General features: G+C 37.8%; 1 protein-coding gene across 1 annotated transcript in view; it reads right to left on the bottom strand.

The window, feature by feature from the left end:
• Positions 1 to 15,347, bottom strand: part of CFAP54 (cilia and flagella associated protein 54) — a 105,713-nt gene extending 90,366 nt beyond the window's left edge. Inside the window, 7 exon segments of the mRNA XM_066319327.1 lie at positions 291 to 434; positions 1,756 to 1,814; positions 3,905 to 4,076; positions 6,085 to 6,228; positions 9,943 to 10,048; positions 15,069 to 15,266; positions 15,268 to 15,347. Of these exon segments, the coding sequence (XP_066175424.1) occupies positions 291 to 434; positions 1,756 to 1,814; positions 3,905 to 4,076; positions 6,085 to 6,228; positions 9,943 to 10,048; positions 15,069 to 15,266; positions 15,268 to 15,347 (903 nt within the window).
• Positions 15,348 to 17,077: the final 1,730 nt, after the last annotated feature.

Below are 17,077 nucleotides of genomic sequence, written 5' to 3'. Positions count from 1 at the left end.
TGAGCAATTGAAAGGACAACAAAACCTTTCCAAAATACCTTTTGTATAGATGCATGGGACCTGGCCAGTGTTTAATGCTAGAAGTCTGTGACTGTGAATATATTACAAAGTACTATTGCATTTGAGTTGATTACGCATTTACATGTGGAAACCCATCTCCAATTTGCAGTAAAATTTTGGAATATGGACAGAACTCTAAATACGTATGATCTGATAATAAGTAGGAATATTTAATTGAACATTTCCCATTTGATTGCATATGAAATGCTACATAAGGTAAATCAGGATACCTCTCCATGAATGCCGGCTTGACAATCAAAATAACACTGAGAAACTGCCGTATATAGGGTGGCTCTCCATGTCAAATAATGCACAGATAAGAGTGGGATGGATGATTCCATACATATACTGGCCCACAGTAAGTATTCCAGGACCTGTATTGAAGAAATCTAATTTCAAAATGAATGCATTTTAACCTACATAAATACGCTCCCTAATACTAAAGGACAGATACAAAGACTTCTACTCTCGTGGTAGGACAAATTGAAATGGGAGAAAAAAATCACAGAAATTGTATTAATTTTTAACATGTTTCATTGACTAAAAAGCATTCCACCAGCATATTATTGGGTTTTTTCCATCTTAAACTGTGGTCAAGCACTATTTTAGCCTCCAAGCTACCTTAACCACTCTGGTTCACTACAGTCTTGCCACCAGGCAAAGATCCTGCCCTCCTCTGTCATCTGCTCTTATCTTGAGAGTTATCCCTCCTTTTTCTGGCAGCTCTAGTGATCAGTTTTCAATAGAATCAGCAAGCTTATCTGGGATGCAATGGAGTTTGTCTTTTGCAGTGAAAATCTGTCCTTAGATTAATTTATATCCACGGAACTCTTGGCTCCTAACTTGCAGGGCAACATAATCGTTGCAGAAGTCTAATTTTAATAATCTGTCTTTTTCAATTAAATGAACAGTATCTGTATCTTCCTCTTAGTATTTTCTTCAGGTCAGCTGTTCCCTGAGGTACATAAAATGTGCACAACCTTTGTCCTAAATTAAGCCAATATACAAATTTTCTTTTAGTCTGAATTTCAAGAATCGGAAATACTCACGATCAATTCCTCTATTTCCTGTATAGTGGAAACTTGAGTATGCTAAAGCAGGTGCTAAATCACTTCTGTTTTTAATAGATGTTCACAGATAAAAAAATCTTTCTTGCTCATTTAAAGATTATTAAAACACATAAGAAAATATATCGTATTAAGGCTGATTCAAATCCTGTTCAAGTTTTAGGAGAAAAGAGTAAAGCTAAGAAAAACAATAACTACATTCAGGAAAAAAAAAAGGTGGTGGAGAAAGGCGAAGTTATTTTTAGCAAGTATTCACAACTAAAACTCTAGCCACCAGGTGTCAGCACATTTCCACAATTTAAGAAACAAAAGACCAATTCTTGAACATATATAGAAGTCCAAAACAAAGCGCCTGGAATCCTCTCAAACAGCATAACATATGGCATCTCAATATCCAACAAGACATTTCACTGGGCTCCATTCCACAGCTGAGGAAGGAGCAGACTCAGGAAAGCATGAGGGCTTAGAAATCAACCACTTTGAAATACAGACATTTTATTTCCTTGTATCAAAGTACTACTATTGGCAATGCCAGCAAAGTAGAAGAGTTAGGGTAAGATGTTATGCAAAACAAAGGTGCATTTTCTAAACTTCTGCAAATTTTACAATCCTTTGTATTTTGCCATACCTTAGCAGACTGACCCATCACCATCAAATGTCTGCATATGGTGTAAATATGGATAGTACCTGCAAAAATAAATTAAAATAAACAAACAGGCAAGTTCTATAATCTTTCATTAAATTTGTTATGCTAAGCAACTCAATCTTTTTCTTATTATCTCGACTGTTACTTCCAGAGAAGAACAATTTAATGACTTTTCATTAAACAAATGAAAAACTAATGGTTTTTCTGCAACAACTTCTAATTTAGAGATGATAAAACCATTACATTCTTTTGCAATATTAATTTCAAAAATACCTACACAGTGAAGCAGTATAATCATGCGACTTCATGAGAATGAAATCTTAAAAAAGTACCAAATCAAAATTTTACTCAGTAATTGCAGAGAGATAAATCTTACTTTCATCCCCAAATGCCAGGATCTTTAAAACAAAATACTACCTCTCCTCATAGACCTTACCTTACATGATTTTTTTAGTCCATCATAGCACTGTCCTGGCAGACACCACCACTATTACACGATATTAAATATGGTAAGTGACATGAAGAAAATTGAAAATGAGTACAGTTTCCAAGAGCATCAAAATGACTTAGAAGTAAAAATCTGTCAAAAACGTACTTGACTTAAGCACTGTCATAAAATTTGCAAAAAGCAGTCTTAGAAGTATAAAAGACACTGCAGTTCTGGGAGAAAAAAAAAAAAGCCTATTCTTTTGTCTGTATGAATGTTCAGAAAGGGACACCTGTTGTAGCACGAGGCATGACAATGTCAACTGTCATAGCTAGAAGGGTGTTATTATCCCAATAAGCATAGAAATGGAGTAAGTATTAGGAAGATTTCTTCTTATCAGTCAAATGGGTAATGAGGCACAAAAATCTATTGTCTGAAATTGCAGAAAAAAAGCTCAGGAACTTGGGAAAATCCGAGATACTGCCTCCTTCTAATTAGAGTAGATTATTGGCTGGATTGGTACAGAGACCTGTCCCACACACAAGAAGTGGGATGTAAGAATGGCAGGTGAGTATATTTTCATTTTAATTCTTTTCCCATAGAAACATACAATCAAAAAACATACCCCAAAACTAGGGACTGAGGGCAACAGCAGTCCCAGCAAAACAAAAGGATAAGAATTTTCACCAATCATAGCTCAGAGAAAATACATTTTTCAAAATGAAATTAAGAATATATTATCTCCTCAATTTACATTGCAACAATTGACCATAGTAGCTCAGCTGGTCAGAGCATGGTGCTAACAATGCCAGGGTTGTGGGTTCAATCCCTGTATGGACCATTCACTCAAGAGTTGGACTTGATGATCCTTGGGCAGCCCAATTCAGAACATTGTGTGATTCTGTGAAATTCATACTAGTCTGTTTAGCTTGACTAAATAACTTTGCCTTTCAAAGCAAAAATATATTGTTGTTGTACCTGTAATTAAAATCTTGATAAACTATTCTCTGTGTATCTAGTTTGCAGGAGTTCCATTCTTTTCTCAATTTTTCCCTAATACATTTCCCTGAAATCTTACCCATAAATCAAAATTCTTAAGTGCCACAAGGTATTTTTAGAATAGTTTTATTATTAACTCTTCCCTTCAAAGTACTTTCAAAAATACAAAAATATAATGGCAAACAATCATTTCCTGCTCTTAGATCTGCAATCCTTTTTTCAAAAAAACCAAAATCCAACAACAAACAAGCAGAAAAAACTCCAAACCAAAACCAAAATCAACAACAACAACAAAAAACCAACCACCAACCAAAAAAACCAAGACAAAATGAACTCATCAAAACAAACATTTTATTGACAGAAAAATCTTGAGCGGTTTTTTTTTTGTTGTTGTTAATCAGGATTTATTCCAAAAAATGTCCTTACTATTGATTTTATCAGTATTCTTAAGGACAGTTATGATGAAAAAGTTGATGCTTTTACAACAGTCCACCTGAAAATGTACACTGTGGAAATATTAATTTTAAAATCCCTTCTACTGAAAAAATAAAAAATTACAGAAAAAAACCTACTGTGATTGAAGCCTAATCCATTAACAGAGATTTATTCCTCACCCTTAGGTTGACCTTTAAAAGTACAAAGAGCATGAAGCATCCCTTCACAGCTTTGCTTAGCAAAGAAATGTAAATGGAAAGCCTGAGGTACCATTGTAGATAAGCCAACACAAATCCTCCTGAGGTAGAGCTACTTGCATAGTGAGTCGTAATGAGGTCAAGACATTGAGACAAGTCTGCAGGGACTCTGGATTCTGAAGATTTCTGTCTCCACTGAAAACCATCTGATAAATGCACACATTTCTTGCTTGCAAAGCATGGAACTAAAACACATAGAAATATATATAAAGTTAATTAAATTATAAGCATATATCAGTTCACAGCAGCAAAGTACAACAAAACACTAGGAATAACATTAAAAAAAATCAGCATGACATTGAACTGAGCATTGGAATACGGATAAAAGTGCTAAAGCTTTAGGGCTGCTGTACCATCAACCTGAGTCAGTTTCCACTGTGTCACAGGATAAAAATGTACCTACTGCACTAGGAGTGCTGGAAGGGGTGTAGGGAGAATGAGACATTAAACTGCTATTCAAAGAATCTGGCTTTGACACTTGGCTTCTCTGTAGATGTCTTCTACAAACTAAGGCAAGTTTTAACTTTTCTACACTTCTCCATCTACATCACCAATATCTTATTTCTCATTCTCATCTGTAACTTTTCTCTTCCATGGATGGATTGTTCCTTCTCTTCCTTGTAATGACCTCAGTCATGCCTGGACTACAGCATGAGCTGAACAAACAATGTGAAAAAATGGGCTAAGTGGGACATGACCAGTCAGTACCTATCAATCTCTCAAAAGCCTCCTAACCTGATAACGTTTGAAATTTTTTTTATTTTGTTGCAGTTAATTCAGTGAAGCTGGAAGTTTCTAGCTCTGAAATGCCATTTCTTAGTGTTTCATTAGAAAAAAAAAAAAAAAAAAGCTAACTGTGGGAACTTGGCAAAATAATGACATCTAAAACCTTTAGACGTAAACATTTGACAAGTTATCATTTTCCATTTCTAATTGTAGGGATCATTGCCAAACTAGATTCCATATGTGAAAATTAGGACTATCTCAGTCTGTAAAGGCTAAGTTACAGAACAGGCCTTTTAGTACAGACTTACAATAGCATTTGCCAGTAGGATTGGTTCAAGGTCTAGGCAGATAGAAAACAGAGAGAGATCAACTTCAAATATATTTACAAAACATTTTAAAAAATGTATTCACACCATCTTTGATCATATTCTTTCTAGGAAGCTGACCTACATTTTAAAAGCAAAAAAAATAATACAAACTAAGTATCTCTTCTACCATGACATCTACTTCTAGCTTTTAAAAAAACTGTCTGCTTTCTTTACTTAACACCTATTTACACTCTAACTCTGACTCGAGGATATGAATTTGATTAGCTCAATACACAGGAACTGCCTACCATTTCTCTTCATTGTTCTTGATCACAGAGTAACTTGCATTAGGTCATCCAAAATACCCACCGTTTACAAAAGAAAAGCTTCTCAGCAAAGAACTTCTAAAAGTAAAATATAACATGTTTTTAGCATTCCCCCTATATCAACAGAAACACTTTCCTCCGCGAATAACAAAAGGTATACTGCAAGTCCCTACCTTGATAAGCAATTAACACAAAAGAATTCCAACACATTCTTAAGGTGATTCAGCTCCCTAGAGCTTAAAGCACTTAGGAAATTATTCTGCATTCTGCTCTTTTTATTTTTAATGAGCATTTAAGCTATAAAAAACATAACACTGCTTTTGTAACTGTCATGGCCTTTTATTACAAAGTCGTATTTCGCACACTTATGGTAGGAAATACAGGAGAATGTTTTAATTGTCTTGCATTCTGCCTGGTCTTCAGATCATACAATATAGAAATTTACAAAATTGCAGGACATTTATCAAATTTTGCCCATGTCCTGATTCTGACAGGGGAAAATAGCAACTATTTCAAAGCAAAAACTGCTACAAACAGTTACAGAACACCACATTCAAAGGAAACTGCTATTTTAACACTAAGCTGATGGTGGTTGGCTTCTGCCATAAAAGCATTAGACACTTATATCCTCTTAAAAATAAACCAGCTCCAGATGTTCATATCACACATAAGATCATTAAATCTCAATGCAATTTATATCAACAAACTATTAACTATTAGTTAATGTTAATATATAATTAATATGAAGTATATTTGTGGAAGATAAAATGGGCTACTTACTTTGAATCTATGAATGTCTTTGACCAGAAAAATTTTAAAAACCCATGACTTACCGTAAGTGCTGCCTTTTTGTCTCTGACACCATTTGGAAAAAAGGTGGATTTAAAATGGTGCACATCATTCATGACATCAAGTTTTACAGAAACGAACTGCTGAAGGTATCTTTCATAGCACTGCATAAGTGCCAACTTATATTCCTAAAAAAAAAATCACATGTTCTTTTTATAGTTTGTATATTGCATTTCTATCTCTATAAAATGTGATTTTTTTTATAATCTTTATGAAAAAACTGCAGGAAGTAAAGTACTACAATTTCATACAAATATCAGCAAAGGAGTGTGAGTACTCAATATATGAAAGGTTGAAATACTTAAAAGAATAGCTTCTGCTTTGTTTACTCTAATCATACAGTATCAGGGAACAATTATAAAGCAGGGTCCTGGGCTAATGTAATAAACTTAAAGAGTTACTGGAATACTCTGAGGCTTTACAACAGTAATGACAATGATACTACACTTCAGAAAAAAGTACTTCATAATGTAGAACTTTATAAGCAATATATAATCACTTCTCTCTTCCTTGTTTCCATGTTGTCAACGTTTTGGGGTTTTTTTTGTTTGTTTTTTTTTTTTGTTTGTTTGTTTTTTTTTTTAACAGATAGAAAGAGTTAAAAAGACTGAAACAAGTGAAAACTGGAATTTATATATAGGCAAGAAATCAGCACTAATAGACCAGAAATTGCCACTGGGTCTTTAAGAACTGTTAGCAAAGACGATGTTGAGCTTTGTGTCTCATTCCAAATAGAGCTTCCCAGCAGCATGTTGAACCACTCTAAAATCATGCTGACTCTATGGTTCAGCTCTGACTCAGATCTGGAAGTGACATTTACTGAATCATCACCACCACTTCCTTCAGCAAGGATGGCATTTAGGTTTCTCTACCAATTTCACTAATTCTAGCACACACACTAAATAAATTCTTGAGGAAAAAGTAACTAATTTCTGCTGGTAAAAATGATCCTTTAATATGTAATCACACAAAATTCTTATTTCCTTGCTCCCTTCCTTTTTTCAAGATAAAGTCCTTCCACCACAGTGACACCTTAAATTTTTAATCATCCAAGGAGTCTAACTCACATGGCCCTATTGTCCTATTTGCTGTGTGAAAGCAGCAGCCATAGTAGAAACTTTGACTTTCCATGGACAGCTGTGGTCAGTCAGTCATTTGTGCAATCTAACATGTACATTCAGGCTGTGATAACACTCAGAATCCAAAGCCAAGGATCAGAATACCATTAAGATAGTTATTGACGTATAACAAAAAGGTAAATTATCTCCTAAACAGTTTAAAATATGTGTGTATGACCAAAGATAGCAGGCAGATACAGGCAGAGTAGGAGGCAGGGAGAAAACGACTCAGTGCTGATCATATGATGACTAATGGACTAAGTAATTTCCAGATATATGACTTAATGAATTTAGGTGTGTCCTAAAAAACACATAGCAGATGTATTATAGGAAGGAATCTAAAGGCATTAAAAATATACAGCAAGAGGAGAGAAAGCTAATAATCAGGGTGCCTACCCACTGATTATTCATATGCAATAATTAGTTTTTAAGGACTACACTGTCGCTGTTAGGGACAAGAAAGGAGGAAGTAGGCAGCAGGAGGTCAAGCAGGAAAGCTCTCTACTTTATTTTCTCTGACTCCATATATACAGTTTTACAGGCAGGCCAAGATTTGCTACATAGGTAGCCACCTCCTCAATCTCATTGTTGAACATCACCATCAATCATCTTTCTCCTCCCAGAGAAGAAATATGTAAATAAATAGATAATTTCTAAAAATATACATAGTTTACTTGAAGCTGAGTGAAAACAAATGCAAACAGTAAAAACAGGCAAACTTGAGGCAACATTACATGTCATTAAGCATTATATAATGTGCAGGTTAAAATAAAAAATATTCAACACTAATTTTCAGCTAGGAGTCAACAGGGGTACTTATAGAATAGGTTTCGCCCTATTTATCACAGACCTTCGTTTTACACCACATTCATCCTTAAACTAGGCTTTCATTCTAAAATTAAGTTAAAGAAATGCACTTAGAAGTGAGAGTCCCAAAAAAAGGTTGGAAGTATTAGGCTGGCCAGCAAAACAACTTCTTCAACAACACCAATAACTTTACTGTAGAAAAACACATTACACTAGAAGATTAAAGTTGCAAGCAGAAGTCTTTACGCAGAAACATGGATTATTTTCAGGCAACCTAGGGTCAGGTCATTGAGCACCTTGAACATAAGGATCAAACTATATTGGAGTGCTGCTTTGGAAAAACAATGCAGAGTACAGACAGCAGCATTTAATACTTTTGAAATAACCTTACTGAGTACTCTGTGAGAGAAGCAGTTCCCAAGCAGTGAAAGCTTCATGCAATGTTTCAAGCAATTCCTAAGGTCCAAAAGCTACGACAACTTTAGGAATATACAAACATGAAGAAAACATGAACAGAATTGTCTATGCAATGCTATTAACAACTGCTACTATTCAAGCTTCCTCAAGAATTTCTGTATGTCTAAACTTACACCATGACCCTACACTTCCAGTTGCAATAGCTCCAGAGTTACTGACTCTTCTATATGCCTTCTTCAGCCTCCTAGTGAGTGTTGAGTGCTATTGAAACTCAGCTTCAGCTGACTGTTCCTCATTCAGGTGCAGGCTACATTTGTGGAATTCTTCAGGGCACAGGCAAAGAAGGATATAGAAGACTTCATAACATCTGCATGGTACTCCTGCCTTTGCCGTGGCCTGCAGAAAAGCTCACGAGGCAGCCACATATAAACACTCTCCATAAATGACACAAAAAGCATCTTCCCTTGCTGCGTTCCATAAGCAAAGGACGTAAGAGTGAAAGAACAGTTTCATTGGATATGCGTATCAAAAAGATGGCCCCTCAAACCACCTTGGAACATTTCCAGTTATGCCTTCTTCTTTTTATTTTCTTTTATTCCCATGATGTTAAAAAATGAAGTGGAAGTTACAGAACTGGCTTTTTAACTATACATCTCTGAGCTGCTTTCTGAGTGTTGGTCAGTAACTACCCTTAAAAGCCTCAGATTTTATGACATGACCTTCTGACACAAATATCATTGAGATTGTAAATGGCTCACCCTTGGATTTTTCCCATAGGAAACACAAAGGGCAAATAGGATATAAAAATATATTTGCCTTCTTGAGTCAGATCAACAGTTATTAGCCTGACATCCCATCTTCAACAGTAGTCAGTAACATATGACTAAGTAAAAACAATAATAGAGTTATCATATAGTGAAACATCCCTCAAAACTCTGTCTTCAACAATCTAGCTTCTGAATCCTTTTTAGTTGTGATCTACCCTTTCTGAGGAGACCAGAAACGCACACGTAATTCAAGATGCAGAAGCATCACTGATACATACAGCTGTACAATGTGTAATTGTACTCTGGTTCTTGTTCTCTGTTCCTCTCCTGGCAATTCTTTTTACTCCCATTTGGTTAACTGAGCACTGAGTCGAGTCAGTGAAACTGTTCTATCATTGTCAATTCATACTTTAACAGCATTAAAGGCATAGTCAGATATTGTACTCTACTATGCTGAAACATCAAATAAATATTAAAGAAAGGTTCTGCGGTGTTTGAAAAGGCAATGGGTGCATAGAAAACACAGATATAGAAAATATATTAAAAAATCAAGGCAATTTTACAATACAAAAGCAAGAAACACAAACAACCAACAGTCACTGGAATTATTTTGTAAAAGTTTTTGCTACTTTTTAAATAGCTTGCAGTAAAATATAATTAAAAATTAAAGTAGCATAGAAACATAATGAAACAAAGGCTATGACTGAACCTCTTCTGATTTCAAATTACTTACTTTGATCTGAGCAAGGGTATCACCAACTTTCACAAGTCTTTCATTGTAATACCACTCCGGTAGTCGTGCCTTATATTTGATCCAAATGTTAAACAAAGTATTTGCTCTAAAAAAAAAAAAAAATAAATATATATATATATGTGTGTGTATGTATAGGAGAAAAGGTTTTAGATTATACTGGCAGTAGACCTGTCATAACAAGAAAACAAATCAAGAAGACATCAAATAGAGAAGACTCCTTTCTTCCAAATCTATTTGAACTTCTACATATTTCAAATCAAGTCATCATTAAAACCAGATTTAACAGGCAGAGAAGGACATTTCTGGGTTTCATTTCTGTCAGTTTTTATCATACATTTTATCATATATTTCAAATAGGATGAACTTTCTCCCACATAAATTCTTATCAAAATTTCCTAGTAATAATCCCCTTGTGTTGTTCAAGCACAGTCTGAAGTGGAAAATGTGCCCCACATTTCAGCTAGTATTTGAGAAGTTCTGTTTGAAGAAACAATTTGATATCTTAGACTCATGATTGGACTGGAAACTACAAATGTAATGAGCAGGAAAAAAATCCTGAAATAACAATGTACGGTGAGGTAGCTGCAACCTTGGGAACTGGTAGCCATGGAATAAACCAAAAAGCTATAGAGCATATAGAACTATGGTATATGGAGCTCATGGTATACCGAGCTACATCATGAGTCATGAAAGAAGAAATGTTCAGGAATTTTAAATTGTAAGGGGTGGGATTCAGAGAGAACCAAATGACACACTTGCTAAAACAGAGCGGATTTTATGGCAATAGTTGTGATGCTCTTCTTTTGCCTCTGTCTATTATTCTAGCCACAGTTATCCTCAAGGATGTCTTTGTGTAACAAATGGCCTATTTTGCTGAGCCAGAAAGCCTCTCACAAGTGGTAACCGATTCTGAGCAGTTTCCCTTTGCTACAGAGACACTGACTACATGGTGCCAGTGCTACAGTCCCTACCAACCACGGTTTGATGGCCTCGTGCCCTCAAGTGTACAACCTCCCCACACTACACTTCTTTAAGAAAGCTAGATTCTAGCTGGAAAACAATAACTGATCAGACAGACTGCCTGATAAGCACTGGGACTTTTTCATAAAAGAATCCCATTAGCAAATCATTACCAGTATTGACAGTGTTCACATTGCCAAGCATCCCTTACATTTAATCTCTTAACAAATCACTTGTACAGAAATGTCAGCAGAGTGACTTGTGATACTGCTAGAGCCAAATTATTTATAGGTAGCAATTAATGAGGAAAGAAAACAACTGTAGAAATATAAATAAACATCTAAATAAATTAATATCTGAAAAATATCCTTCTAGCTGAATTAGCAGAATTATGCATCCTTCTAGCATGCATAAACCCTATGATACTGGCGTGAGGTGGCTGGAACTTTTCGGCTTCTCTTAAGGCTGTGATGGCAGGTTAGAACTCAAGACACTTTGTTAAACTGTTCTCTTACATTTAAGCATTCTCAGAGTCTCTCATATAACTCTTCATTTCAGCTTATAAGAACACTCCCAATTAAAAAAAAAGCACAATAAATAACATTTTTTCCACACAGAAAGCTGTGAGCCACCTTCACATTTCAAGGTGAAACAGATGGCTTTATGAGAAATCTGTTAAAATTATCTTTACAACAAAGAGATGCAACAATCATATTCCTTTTTTTTTTTTTTTTTTTTTTTCTAGAAGTATCATCTCAGCACAATTCTCAGTTCTTGAAAGTAAGCAGCAAGGAAATAAGTAGGACATCCTAGAGGTGTATCCTAAAGGAAAAATGCAGTAACAGCACAAACTAGGCCAAAAGCAACAACCAGAATAAAATGTTTTAGGCCATTTTTAAGGAGAATTTTTTTAAGGAAACCATAGGCCAGTAAAATGAAGGACACTTTCCAAATGGATGGGAATGAGTCTCTCCTGGTCCATCCTTAACAGCCTGGGTCGGTACTGAGTTCTTATACTAAGAAAAATATTCCACATCAGTTAGTGTCTGCAAAGAGGCTCCAAAGGAATCTGTCAGGCAGCTGAGCAAAGTTCCCTTGAACTATTAAAGGAAGAATTTAGGAAAACACTTTCAGAAATCTGATGGATATTAGGAGGAAAGATTTGATGGATATTAGGGAGAAGGGGGAAAGGGGTGAAGAGGGAAAAGAGATGGCAAGAATGACCCAGGATGAAGCTCTGGAATAGTGAGACTAGTACATTTCTTTAAGACTGATCAGCTCAAAACCCCCAGCAACAGTCATCTTCATTTTTTCTGTTTTGAATGTTCATGCTAACACATGAGATTCTCAGCTATAATAAACAAGTAACAAATCTGTAAAAAATTAGTTTAGCAAAGTACTGACAAACCTGACCAGACTTTCGGCTTCAGTGGGAAGATCAAGGTAAACTGATTCTGCTACAACGGCATGACTAACTACAAGTGAGTTCATGACACAGGAATGTTTATTTGACATAGACAAAAGAGGAGAGTGAGACACTTCCCAAACAACTCCTCAATCTTTCCTTTAAACACCCTGTAGGATACCAGAGTAACAAATTAAACAAGTGAATTATTAAAAAAAAAATCGTGGACTGTTGGAGCTCAGAGGTGAAATTTCTTTATTTCCATCCACAACAGAAAAAATTTCCCTAAGGTCAACCCACAATAGCGTGCTCAGGATAAGGCCCACGTGGCCCACTACAAGTACAAAGAATTCTCTGATACTGATCAAAAGTCATCTTATTTAATAAGGGTGGTTAAGCTGCCCAACATGAGATAAAATCAGTTGTTCAAGGTAAAGCTTTGATGGCCCTGCTGCCAAGAGAAATGAGGCAGAACAACTTCTTGTTTAGTTGAGGAAAAATTACTTTTGATTGTTATTTCCAGCTGAAAAGATTTGTGATACAAGGGCAAGTCTTCAGTAATTTTGTTTCCTACATTAGAACATTTAAGTGCCTAAATTATGGCCTTTCTGTTGACTCGTAAACCCCAAAGGTTGAAAGAGTTGGAGGAATGAAATTGATAATTTTATTTTTCTAAACTGAACATAGTTGCCACGTGGAAGCCGATTTTCTTGTTGCTCGAAGAACAAGAACACTTTGATCTCAATCCATGCCACAAAAGATAGCTTAAAAAATGACATAGCAAGAAGACTTTAGAGAATTTGGGAAAGCATCTGTAATAGCCATTACTTTCAGAAATTCTTAGGACCAGCCAGACTACAGATGGCTCTGCAAGCAGCACATGCTCCAATTTTGAATTATCAAACAATGAAGCAGTAGGGGAAAAAACCACTGAAATTTCACAATCACAAATAATTAATTTTGACTTTGCTAACTGCCTGAACATATGCTAATAATCAGAATTTCAATCTTCTACCTCTGTAATATACAAACGAAGAATGCCTGAGGATGCAGAGCTACTGGGAGCTTCATGTTACTCAATATTCCTAAAACCCTGGGATTTTGGTAGGGATCATTACCACCAGAGACTCCTGGGATCAAGGCCTTGATGGAGTCAGTTCTCATCTCCATGATGAGCACTGCAGATTTCTTCAGATGTGAAAATGCTGTCATGCCAACCAAGGTATGCATGGCCATGGGTCACATACACAAAACACCAGTCTGAGTAAGACAGAACTTACTTAGGTTTGAGAGGTCAAGCAAAAAAAGGCTTGGAGACACTATTCACAAAAACTGGTAACTTAGCACTATATTGCAAAATAGCAAACCACTGAAACCAGCTGCTGAAACAATATAAAAAGCCAACATACTGAGATTCAAAACACTAGAGTCAAAAACCTGGAGACAGATACCTGCATGATACATCTAGGCCAAGCCTTGAGATGAACATGCCCCATAAACAAATTATGAAACTAGATAGCTTAGAAAAGGAAAGATCTCCAGCTCAGGCAAAGGCCAGGCTGCAGAATCTGAGCGCTTTCTGAAAACGTATACACCTACTTCAGAGTAGGCTAATTTGTGGACTATTTCTAGGAAACTACTGAGAGGAACATGCAAGGTAGAACCTGCACCTAAGTGATAGGGTAACCACCCTGTAATCTAACTCTTATGCTTTTTTTGAAGGAACTTTCGATACCCTGGGAAACTTGAAGAGTTTATGTTAAAGACCTGTATATTTAGAACAGAGTAGTATTCAGATAAAAATAATAGAAAATCAACTATTTACCTTAAAAGAAGCAGTTGAGCTCTTATACCACAATGTGCCTAAATGCATCAGGGAGAGTTACATGAGAAATGCACAGTCTGTAAAAGACATATGCACTATGAAGACACCAATTCCAGTTGCTCTCTCTTAACTGCATTACAAAATCTTGACTTATGCATACCCACAGATATGCATGTATGCGAGCAAACAAATACGCACTATTATACGTGCCATATGCTCTGCCTGCATCTATGTGTATAAAAATACACCAACACAGACAGAGACATATGCACAAAAAGAGCTGTGCGGAGTTATCCTCGTGTAGCCCTACTCTGAAGGCATGTACGTGCCCACAAGTGTTCACCCTCGCACGCAGCCGCACACGCTGGTGGGCTGCCAGTCCCTGCAGCACTGTCAAGGGATTTTCCCACCAGGAAGCTCAGGCAGCTCTGACAGAACCAACAGTGATGCTCTGCCAACTTCCACAGCCCCTCGTGGTTTTTTTTTTTTCTAAGGCACTGACTTGTAGGAAGTACCGGGGGAAAAAAAAAAAAAAAAAAAAAAAAAAAAAAAAAAAAAAAAAAAAAAAAAAAAAAGTGGTCCGATATCTGAGGGGTTTTCGTTACAATGAAAAAAAAATTAAAAAATTGAAAGGAAAGGGGCTGCCGGTGCTTTGGCACACTGCCGGGGAGGTTTGTTCAGCGAGCACGCTCCCGGCTCTCTCCAGCGCAGCGGGGCCCTCAGAGCCGCCCGCGGCTGCGGCGGGAGCAGGGCGCCCAGCAGGGGCGGCCCGGGAGCGGCGGGGCGGACAGCCCGCGGGGCTGCTCAAGGAACTGAGCGAAGGAGGAGGGGTGCGGCCCAGAAAGGGAGCCGAGGCAGGGGCAGAGGGAACGGCGAGCGGCGACGCGGGAATCCGGGGCGGCGGCGCAGCCCTACCCGTGGCGGTGCAGGTCGTGCTGCGGCGGCTTGGCCTCCTTCGCGCCTCGCAGCCGCCGCAGGGAGCTCAGGACGCTCCGCAGCTCGGCCTCAAAGCTGTCCACCAGCGGGTTGCCCCGCGCCACGGGCCCGAAGAAAGCGGCGTGCGGGGCCCGCGGCCCGAGGCGCCCCGCCATGCTCGGCCCGGCCCGGGCGCGTCGCTGTCTCCGGGCAACGGCCCCGCGGGCCCCGGGCAGCGGGAGGAGCCGCCTGGGACGGCTGCTCCGCCGCCTCTTTCATCGGAAAGCCACACTGCCCTGACTGATCGTGCCGCTGTGCCGCTGCACGGCTACGCGTGAACGAACACAGTGTGCCTATCCTCTAAACGGCTATGTTTGTCTATTAAAAACAACAGCAACAAGAGCAACAACAGCAAAAAAAACAATGTGGCAAACTAGGAAACTACCAGCCCGTGTTTATGTTATAGGAGGTGCCTATAGCAACCTATGTGTTTTGAAGTTCTTTACAGACAATGTGGTAAAGAGGTTTTGGAGGGATGTGAAGGAAACTGACTTTGCTGCCAGTGAAGGAAACTGACTTTGTTGCCATATTTATGATCACGATGAGCATAAGGGCCAGCGGAACTGAAAACATGAAATTGAAAGAAATACGGTAAGTGAGCAGCGTGTCCTGGCAGCCAGGGCCTTTGGAGGCAGTTTCTTGACAGTGAATGGAAAAGGATCAATAGAAATGGGTAAAAGCAAAGAAACACTTGAAAAATGCATCCAAGAAATTCATAAATGACAACAAAATAACTAACCTTCCAACCGCTGGAGACACACAGCATCAGCACGCTGAATTATTGGAATCAGAAAACACTGCATTAGCAAGGTCAAAGAAATGACATAAGAATTATCTAGATAGTATTCATCCTTGGAAAATTGGGAAGATGCAAAAATATGATTAATTTATGACTAACCTGTCTGACTCATTTTACACATTGATTTTGAATTGTTACCTGCTGGCAGTTGTGTGGATCTATTGTCCAACAGGTATTGTAAGACTATGGGAAGATCCAGTGACAATGGTTATGCATTTAGATAGGAGCAAATTTAGACAAAGCACAAGAGAGAGTGGTGGGTTCTTCAGATACCTGTGGAGGAGGTAGAAAATGAAGTCTGCAATGAAAAGACAAGAGAAAAAGATTCTGATGCAGGGATTTAGAAATCACTGCGTGCAGAGACAAATTTTACTGAACAAATGAAATATGAGAACTTGGCTTGGAGAACAGCTACTGCAATATTTAAAGATTTTTTCCTCGTGCTTTGCCACGTTAATGAAAGAACTCCCTGTGATGCATACCAGATGACTAATAAAATACTGACCTCTTGGGGAAAGTGGCCTGTGCCACTGTAAGCATGCTGGTGGCATCTGTTTCAAGTCCGTATGAAGTTCTGAGCTAGTTTGCCTCACTAGATGGTGCTGCATCCCAAAGGGCTGATACTCACATTCATGGAATGCAGAGAGTGCTGTTCTCAAATCAGCAATGCCTAGAAGCTTCAAAGAGAACTTGAAGGACTAGAAACGAGACTGCTGCGTAAAACTTACCATATCTCTAATATTTGGGTAGCAGATGGTGGAATGTATATAATATTTGCAATCTGGATTAGCTTTTCAGCCATAGAAACAAACTGGCTCAAGGAAAACAATAAAGGAAAGGGAGGATAGCCATTTCCCCAGAGGGCAAGATTGCAGAAATATGTAAAGATAAAGCTTTAACCACTGGGATGTTAACCAGGTCATAGTTGGTCACCCAGCACATGAAGAGTGCTTAGTCTAAAATTCCTGGGTCAGAGTTCAACAGGATCAAAGTATGCATTCCCTGCTAGGTGGAAGTTTAATGTATGGAGGGCTGTTCTGACCCTCTCAGCACCCAGGGTGGATCATTGCAAAGAACTACACCACCACAAACACTATGGTGTGTATGCTCTTTCAGTTTTGGATGCTTACAATATTGATTCCTATTATAC

Source organism: Sylvia atricapilla, chromosome 5 (assembly GCF_009819655.1).
Source record: "Sylvia atricapilla isolate bSylAtr1 chromosome 5, bSylAtr1.pri, whole genome shotgun sequence".
NCBI classification, from domain to species: domain Eukaryota; kingdom Metazoa; phylum Chordata; class Aves; order Passeriformes; family Sylviidae; genus Sylvia; species Sylvia atricapilla.
The sequence above is the reverse complement of the archived record's forward strand: the minus strand, read 5'-3'. Positions and strand labels throughout refer to the sequence as shown.